Source organism: Meleagris gallopavo, chromosome 9 (assembly GCF_000146605.3).
Source record: "Meleagris gallopavo isolate NT-WF06-2002-E0010 breed Aviagen turkey brand Nicholas breeding stock chromosome 9, Turkey_5.1, whole genome shotgun sequence".
NCBI lineage: Eukaryota > Metazoa > Chordata > Aves > Galliformes > Phasianidae > Meleagris > Meleagris gallopavo.
In genome coordinates this window covers 1,155,525-1,164,446 of record NC_015019.2, presented here as the reverse complement: position 1 = coordinate 1,164,446, position 8,922 = coordinate 1,155,525, and the positions used below count along the sequence as shown (strand labels likewise).

Here is an 8,922-nt window from a genome sequence, read left to right as displayed (position 1 = left end):
CACCTCCCGCGACGGGCCGCGCTCAGTGCCGCCTACAGGGGGTCCCGGCCAGCCTCGGCCCTCCCTTCCCTCGCAGCCCCATGTCCTCCATGTGCTCCCCTTCCAGGCTAGGACCATCCCAAGTCACCCCCTAACCAGGCTGGGACTCCCCCATGACCCATCCATCCAGACCGGGACCCTTTCACTGTTTCCTTCCCCACCCCTCATCCAGGCTGGGATCCCTTCATTAAAGCTGGACGTCCCCATCTCCTCCCTGTGCCCCAAGATCTCCCCACAAGCACCCTATCCAAAATGGAGCCAGCCCACGTTCCCCCCACTAACCATGCTGGGTACATCTCCCATCTCCTCCCTGCATCGGCTAGGGGCCAAAAGGGGTCAAGCTGGTGCCAGTGCTGCAGTGGGTGACGTTGGTAAGGTGGCTGGAGGGGGAGCCCACATATGGGGACACCCAGGGAGGGACAACCCAGCTGGCTGGCAACCACACTCCTGCTCCTTACCTAAACCCCACTGAGCCCCCCAATTTGGCACCTGGGGGGGTTCTTCCCCTGAAGGGATGGTTACCAACGCTGAGTGCAGGCAAGGCAGAGCAGATAAAGGGTGAAAGGAAAAAGGCTGGAGTATTTCAAATATTTTATGTGGAAAAAAAAATGCCCACCAGTTTAAAACACAGCTTGCAGTTGCAGCCTCTCTCTTAAAAAACATTTAAAACCAGTTGTGAGAATAAACTTTAACCATGTTAAAAAGGGGAAGAGAAATGAGCAAGAGAGGCTCTGCTGGCATGGGAAACCTGTGGCTGGAGGGCTCATTCTCCCACCCATGGAGATCCATGGCACACAGCAGGCTTTGCTTTTTTAAAGAGAAACAGATTCACCAACGAACCAACAGTAACCTCTTCATATTCCTCCTGCAGCCAAAAATGTCATCAGCTGCTCTGGAAACGTCTCTCCAACAGAGTAATGCTGTTACAGGAACCCGAGCCTTCCCTTCTCCGCTACACCACGTGCTTCAGATTGCCTGCAATAGAAGAGGAAGAAGGGTTGAGCCCAACCTCAGCCTGATGGCATGGCCCAGCATGGGACATCCCAGAGCACTCAGAGCTGTTTAACAGATCCCTCCTCTGCCCAGCTAGAGGAAAGGCAACAGCACCCTTTGCTAACAGAGACCACAGCTCCAAACTAAATGTGCTCCTGACACTGAGAATCCCAAGAGAAGTGGGAGACGTGTATGATGAGCAAACCAAGAAATGGGGTTCATCTTTCCAGCTATCAAGAAAGACTCCAGTGAGCCAGAAGTCTTCACTAAAAGGCCAAAATAAGCCCAAAGCAGGAGTGCCAGATTTACCTGACTGCTCACCTTTGATCAAGTTGAGAATTTCTTGAATTCTCTGTGGCTCATTGCGGTCCGGTCTGCAACTGGGTGTGATCTCCAGGACGTAGTCAGGACCATACTCTGTGAAGAACTACAGCAAGAGGAGAGGAGTAAGCAACCAAACCAGGCTAATGGGACTCTACAATCCCTCTGTTGTCTCATCCAGCATCCCCAGCAAGATGGAGCATGGCCATACACAAGCACCACAGATATGCTCTGTTCTGACTCAGATTTTCAGATGTTCCTTCTCCCTGGCACATCTTAAGGAGCTCTCTGAGCAAGCAGGTGACTCCACCTCCTCATCCTCTGTAATTATCTGAGGGTGGAGCTTATTGGTTTCTTAGAACCTTTCAAAAAAGATGCAGACAGCCTCACTTTTTGGGAACAAGCAGCCACTGTGCATTATTGAAATAGGAGAGTCTCTCAACAAAACAGCACCGAGCTGAGAGTGTGCCTCTTGGATGAGGTGGGATGACTCTGTTCTTGCATAAGGAGAAGGGAGTAGGGAAAACTTTACCTCATGATCAGGGATCTCAGAGGACAGAGTTCTGCCAAGGATGACCCCAGTCAAGTACGTCCAGCAGCGGGCTGTGTTGGCAAGGTTGTAGCCTCCTGTCTCCAGCAAGAATCGTGATTTTGGAAGAGAAAGATTGGGGAAAAGAGAAGAGAGAGATTTTACTGGAGGGAACAAGCTGCAGAAGCTCCTCCACACACCTCTGTAGACCCAGAATTGCCAGCAAGGACAGGTTTTCATCAGTAATAGGGATAGAAGTGCAAGGGCAGCAGTAGAGACAAGGAATTGCTGCTTTTTAATGCCAGCCTTGGTTCCATAAAGCAAAATACACGTGCCCAGCCACTTGTTAGTGAGCACTGTCATGTTTGAGACATCATCAGCTTCAGATACGTCAGCTGGTGACTACTTCACAAGTACAGGAGGTCTCATGGGCAGCATGGAAGTGCTCGTGTCCATCATGGCTGTGCACGACCTCACAGAGGGGACCTTGGCTGAAAGAAACCCTATGACAGACTTGGAAAGTGTTTTTCTCCAGTAGACTAAAAGAATGAGGAAAAAATGCTTGGAAAAGAAGGGAGATCACATATTCCATTGTTCACTTTACCTTGTTTTTTGCCAAGTAATAGTTCCCCCTCCCAGATTTCCACCCCGAATGCCTCTCCAAGCTGTGGTGGTGGGACACTCCTTTGGTATTTTCACCATCATGATAAAGTTTTTCCTCATTTTTATGAGGCAAGTTTTGGGGGCTCTTCTTGCCTTTCCCAGCCTACCCACAGACATGGCCTCTGTTCGAACCCACATGAGACCACTCACTGCCAGATGTCTGAGACAGGATTGCAACACAGCCTGGCATCTGCTGGTACCACATATTTAATGCCTGAGGCCACCCAGTTGTCGAGGCCAAAGACTTGCTCTCCTGGAGGACAAAGCTGCTTCCTCTGACCATCACAATGTGCACACACTCACCTCCTCCCAGGATGAGAGTTGCCAGCTGCCACTGCAGGACGTACTTCAGGCACTTGCCCACTCCCTCGGGTGTCATGTTGAAAGAGCACATGGGGTCTCCAGCAATGGTGTCAGCCCCCAGTTGTAGCACCACTGCCTCAGGGTTGAAGGCAGCATACACCTCCTTCAGCACGCTGCAGAGAGAAGCAGTGGGTTACCACAAGCTTAGCTCAGTGGGAGCATCAAACTACACGTGTACATGGGCTGCCCTGAGCAGAAGGGCTGGAAGCCATTCCTCTCCTGTGACAGCCACAGAGTACAGCAAGGTCTGCTCCTGCTGCCTCTCACAAACACAGGACCCGAGGAACAGAGGTGGCTCCACATTATCACTCTGCCCTCTCCTGTCCTCCTGAAGCAAAACCACATCTCCCCTGGCTCTGAGGCAAACAGTACATAGAGGGCAGTGTCCTTTTCATTCTTTACTACAAGTATTCTCTTGCAGAAGGCAACTGGGACTGTGCTCAAGGAGATTCTTGGCCACAAAGAGAACAATTCTGTTCCCAGCACTGCACTCTAAAGCCCAAAACATACAGCTGATCATGAAGAAAAATACGTTTCTTTCACAACAGTGTCTTTATTTCTCTAAAGTAAGGAAGAGATGTGGTTCCTGGAATAAATGCTTCTGCCTTGGTTGAGAATCTAAGCAACTCCAATTCTTATTTGACATGCAATTATAAACCACTGTGGTGTCAAACCAAAGAGCCTGCACTACCCAGATCTCACCCCAGGTCCTTCATCAGCCCCTTGCCCCATCCCAGAAGGGATTAAAAACAAGTAAAATCCATGTAGTCTCGTATCAGAGCAAGAGGGCTTACGTTTCACAGATCTGGTAATATTTCTCATCTTGAATGCCATCTTGAATAGGCACATTCACACTGTAATAGCGACCTTTCCCCAGGCCAACATCTGTCACATCTCCTGTGCCTGGAAAATGGAAACAGCCAGTGGTTAAAGAAGAGGAAAAGAGGCTCAGCACTAAGAGAAACGTGTGGCACGTCTCAAGCGAGAGCGGAGTGGCAGTGCCTGGTATGTTTATAAAGACATAGCAGGCCCACTCTAGGCCCACTTAACACTACCACTGGAAGGTTTTGATGGAGCTGGTTCTAGCCCTCTGCCCCACCTTGTAATTAAGCTTTCAAGAAGAAAGGAGGAGATACATCAGATAAACAGTTTCCCCCTTTTTCCTTCTACTGGGTCAAAAAAGAGGGAAGATTTAGCCACAGGGGCAGCAAGACACCTACACTGATGAGGATGAGATGTGCTTGTGCTGTGACCTCACCGCTGACGTGTGAATCAAATTTGCACAAACCTTGCAAGTTCAACTTGCCTGGGAAAAATCCTGGCGAAAACTTGTGCAGAGAAACAGTCATGACCTTCGAGGTGAAGCTAAAGGCATCTTCAACACCTATCAGAAGATGGAAAAGTAAAAAGCTTCCATGCACCACTCTTGTAAATGACAGAATCTAAAAAGATGACCAATAAATACTGTGAGCAGAGCAGGAATGTAATGAATGAAACAGAAAAACAAGAGTGGCTCACTAAAGCCATCCTCCACCAAGGGAGATCCGAATTCAAAGGCAGCAGTGGTCACAACTGAAATGGATCTGACAAGTCTCATGTTAATCAGAACTGAAGGGGTCCCAATACCTCGAGTCAGTGCTCGTCTGCAAGGCTGGGGAGGGAGCCGAGCACGGACGCTCTGCCTGGAGCTTGGCCCTGATTAGAATCAGAACTACTGGGCTCTCCTGCTTTTCCCAATGCTGCTGCAATTCCACATGCCTCTTCTTTTTCCTTAAAGATGTGTTAAAATAGCAAGGGTGGGAAGGGAAAAAAGAAGCAACGGGGAACTTAACAGAAACCAAATGTAGGGGGGAAATGGAGCAAAATGAAACACACCACAAGTTAGGAGAACAGAAACATTAAGTGGTGTTGAAATAATGTCCCTGAAGCAAGGAGCACTTTCAGCAAGGCCCTCTCTACTCTCAGTTTCATAGCATCATGCCTTCTTTTAAAAGCAACATTTGTTACTGACTGCTTCCCCTTTGCGACGGTGACAATAAAGAATTAAATGCTGTCACTGAGGATGGGCACAAGGGCCTGGGGAAGTTCTGAGAATGTATCATCCAGATCCAACCCCCTGCAGTGTGCAGGTCACCAACCAGGTTGCCCAGAGCCACATCCAGCCTGGTCTTGAATGCCTCCAGGGATGGGGCATCCACAGCCTCCTTGGGCAACCTGTTCCAGTGTTCTCACCAGAGAGGCTAACTGCAGCAGGAATAGCACTGAGTTGCTTTAGGTACAAGACTGCTGCCCAGAACCTCACGAGAGGGCAGAGTAACACCCACAAAGCAGGACATGGCAGAACTGGACTGAGGGAATTCGCACTGAGAAAGGGCAAAGCCACTGCTGCTGCACCAAGTGAAGCCTTACTCAAGTCTGTGCAGCTTGCAGGCTGTGCCAGGCCTTACCATCCCCATGATGCAAATCCAAATCAATATAAAGGATGCGGTCAAATTTCTGGCGCAGTCGCAGGATCCCCAGGACAGCATCGTTCAGGTAACAAAAGCCAGAAGCTTCATCTCTATGAGAAAAACAGCCACGAGATTAAATGTCACCAATGCAATCCCCACTGTTCTCAGCTTTGCCACCTGCACTTGCAAGCCTTCATCTCGCAGGGGTTGAGAAGAGAAGAGATGGGTCAGGAGGAGCCCAGATCACCAAGAACACAACTGCTCACTTCTCCACCCTGGGTTTTTGCCAGCAGCAGCCCCAGCAGAGGTGAGGTAGGAGCTCTGCATATCTCACTGCTGCACAAATAAGGTATGTGCATGGAAACTGCTGCCCCTTATGCACAGCACAGGAAGATTCCTATTGTGGCACCAAAGGAACGATTCTTTTTGAATTAGGGTTAGAGATGTGACTTAAGCAAAATTCTGGGGAGCCTCTTGTCTGCAGCTGCTGGTGTGGTGTTTTGGAAGATGGTGGACACAAGTTAATAAAACACACACATCTCTAGGAAACAGGGAAGCCAGAGGAATTATTTTAGTGCTCCATAATTATAGAAACATAGAATAGCCTGGGTTGAAAAGGATCACAGTGATCATCTAGTTTCAACCCCCTGCTACGTGCAGGGTTGCCAACCACCAGACCAGGCTGCCCAGAGCCTTGAATGCCTCCAGGGAATAATCACAAGATTCAAGGACAACACTGATACTTCCTCTCCTGACAGCGGCTGGTTACTGACACCACATCTCAGAGCACAAAAAAAAAAGAGGTCAGCCTTGCACGACTTCACTCTCCTTACCCAAAAACCAAGAAAACCAGAACAATTTGGGCAACGTTTTGCCAGACTCATCGGGGTTTGAAAGGACACCAATCTTTTTCCATTCTCTATGGACCACAACGTGCTTTGCAAAATCTATTCTCACTTGAGCCCCAGGGATAAGAAGCTGTCTCTGGAAGCGGGGACAGACCCCAGAGCCACACTGCAGCACCTGCCCTACGCCCTGTGTCCTTCCCTCACCCCCTCGCACCGCGCTGCTGGATCTCCTCCCCCTGAGGAAAGCTGGGTCAGACACCAGCTGACAAAACACAAGAGAAGAGATTGTTTCCTTACTTCTTTGCGTGATGCCACCCTCCAGGCCAGTTAATTGCTACCTTGCACTTGCCATCCAGCAGGCACTGGGCTGCAGTGATGGTGGCTCCCCCCACGGCCGCTGCGTAGTCAAAGATCCCTTCAGTAGCTGGACAGTCGTAACCTGTGGGTGACAGCCAGCATCAGGCATTGCTGAAGGGAAAAGCACACTTTGGGCTACTGCTCCTTAAGCACAGCTCTGGCTTTTCATTCTGTACACACCGAAATTACAAACAGACCACCGTGCAAAACCCTTGTGACAAGTATCGTCCAGATACAGGGAGTGGTCAATGAGGGTGAAAAAAGAAGTTTTCTCATGTTCAGATCATTCAGGTTCACAGAAGGAGTTTTGAGCTGACTTCTGATCTCTGTGCTTAGCTACCTTGACCCACTACCCCATGGCAAGCTTGCTAAACACACACTCAGTTCTTTGGTGTTCCACCAGGAAAGCCCTGATGCAGCAGCAGATGCATTTTCCCACTAAAAACTGAGATATTCACAAGGAAGACAGATCTAGGCATCTCACAGGTCCACGGCTAGGACCTCATCTCCTCCATTTCCTACAGCAGCCTCCCTAGAGCTGATTCCCAGCACTGTACACGTCTAGAGCTGCTCCTCCAAATACAGATAGAGCAGTTTCAGAGATGGAAAGGGTCAGTACATCATTCAAGCTTTTTCTAATTCAACAGGCAAGAGCTACTGCTCAAGATAATAAGCAAAACCATTGTGCAAATGGTGCAGGTTTGGTTCCTGGTGGCAGTTTCAGGCTGTCATTCCCATGAAGGCAGAACAACAGCACAGGGCTGACAGTACCCTCTGCTGGCAACACAAAAAGCATCAACCTGACTGGTAACTGCTGCTTGAAGGGGTTTGGCAGCACCTCAAAGCTACACCAAGGCATCTATGAAGCCCACTAGCAAACAGCATCCTGCACTGAATGGTTACCCTACTGCAAAAAGTTTGTGTCCTTACCCAATCCATACTCCACAGACTCTGGGTGGTCATCATCCCCCTCCTCACTGACCTTCTGCAGGTGCTGCAGGTAAGCATCTGTGTGGAAGCTTGCCATCTCCTCCATGGAAGCCACTTTAGGCTTGATTATCCTAGCAGAGAGAAGAGGGAGCAGGTCAGGACACCACTGCAAAGCCCAGCTTTGACCTTCTCAGATAGTTTGACAACTGCTGCTAGAAAACAACAACAAAAAAAATCATCCCTGTCTCATACCCAACTGCCACTTTGAATAGAAAGCTGGAACAGGCCTTACAAGATTAGCACTGGCTGCTGTGCTCACTCCAACAAGGAACAGTTGCAGGTGCTGCCTGAAATTAACCTTTCACACTCACTTCAAGGGTTTTTCTCCCTTTCCTGTGTACTGTCCCAGTCTGATTCCTAGCAGGTACAATGCTTCTAGGACACCATTCTGCTGAAGCAGGAGCTGAGCAGTGACACCTATGTGCTCTTAACTCTGCTGTGTCCGGAGACCATCTCTGTCCTCATGCTGTGAAAAAGAAGTCATAGAATCACAGAATGGCCTGGGTTGAAAAGGACCACAATGCTCATCCAGTTCCAACTCCCTGCTATGTGCAGGGTCACCAACCAGCAGACCAGGCTGCCCAGAGCCACATCCAGCCTGGCCTTGAATGCCTCCAGGGATGGGGCATCCACAGCCTCCTTGGGCAACCTGTTCCAGTGCCTCACCACCCTCTAAGTGAAAAACTTCCTCTTAAGTCTTTCCACCCCCTTCATATCCCATATCTGAAGAGCCCAAAGATGGGTTCTAACCCTTCTGCTCCATCTCCTCTCCTGAACAGCCCCTACACTTCACAGGAAGGCTCCCAAGCAGCAGTGCAGCACAACACCACAATCTCCCTGAGCTTCAGTGCTGCCCATGGGCTCGAGCAGCACCAGCACGGCTTGAAGCCATGAGAGGACCTGCATGGAGGCAGCAAGAGGCAGTGTGCACGTTGTGTTAGGGCAGGAGGGTAGCCATGAATTACACCTGCCATCGTTACCGTCCAGTCCACTTAACAAGGAGACCATCATTAGATCCTAGAGGTGCCCTACAGCCCTACGCAGTGAGTGAGGGCAGCAAGAGGACAGCTCAGCATCACCAAACCTCAGCAGAGAGGAAAAGGCTTTCCTGGCAGCAAACGGAGTCACTTACATCATGTGGTCGAGCAAGGAATACGCCTCGATCAACGAGTGCACCATGCTGGCCTGGGGGGAGAAATAAAAGACGAGGATCAGCGTGAGAGCAGTCCTGCAGCCCGCGGTGCCCGAGAGGAGCCTTCACACCGCCAGGCCTCCCCTCACACAGCGGGGCCCCTCCTCACACACAGCCCCTCACGCCGCCATCCCTCAGCGGGACCCCCTCCTCTCTCCTCTCCTCTCCTCTCTCCGA

General features: G+C 50.1%; 2 protein-coding genes across 3 annotated transcripts in view; both read right to left on the bottom strand.

The window, feature by feature from the left end:
• Positions 1-342, bottom strand: part of PHKA1 (phosphorylase kinase regulatory subunit alpha 1) — a 16,254-nt gene extending 15,912 nt beyond the window's left edge. The window contains exon 1 of the mRNA XM_010715140.1: positions 322-342. Within this exon, the coding sequence (XP_010713442.1) occupies positions 322-342 (21 nt within the window). The remainder of the gene's footprint in view (positions 1-321) is intronic.
• Positions 343-613: 271 nt separating this feature from the next.
• On the bottom strand, positions 614-8,816 carry HDAC8 (histone deacetylase 8). 2 transcript variants are annotated; one of them, XM_010715041.3, is made up of 10 exons: positions 8,686-8,816; positions 7,494-7,624; positions 6,504-6,645; positions 5,356-5,468; positions 4,215-4,292; positions 3,703-3,811; positions 2,849-3,021; positions 1,886-1,980; positions 1,354-1,459; positions 614-1,014 (listed from the first exon to the last, which is right to left on the bottom strand). In XM_010715041.3, exons 1-10 carry the CDS (start codon positions 8,730-8,732, stop codon positions 992-994), a joined length of 1,017 nt encoding a protein of 338 aa, XP_010713343.3. In that variant the 5' UTR covers positions 8,733-8,816; the 3' UTR covers positions 614-991. The 2 variants fall into 2 exon arrangements, with proteins under 2 accessions (XP_010713343.3, XP_031410484.1); XM_031554624.1 differs by having other exon boundaries at positions 6,545-6,645; positions 7,546-7,624.
• Positions 8,817-8,922: the final 106 nt, after the last annotated feature.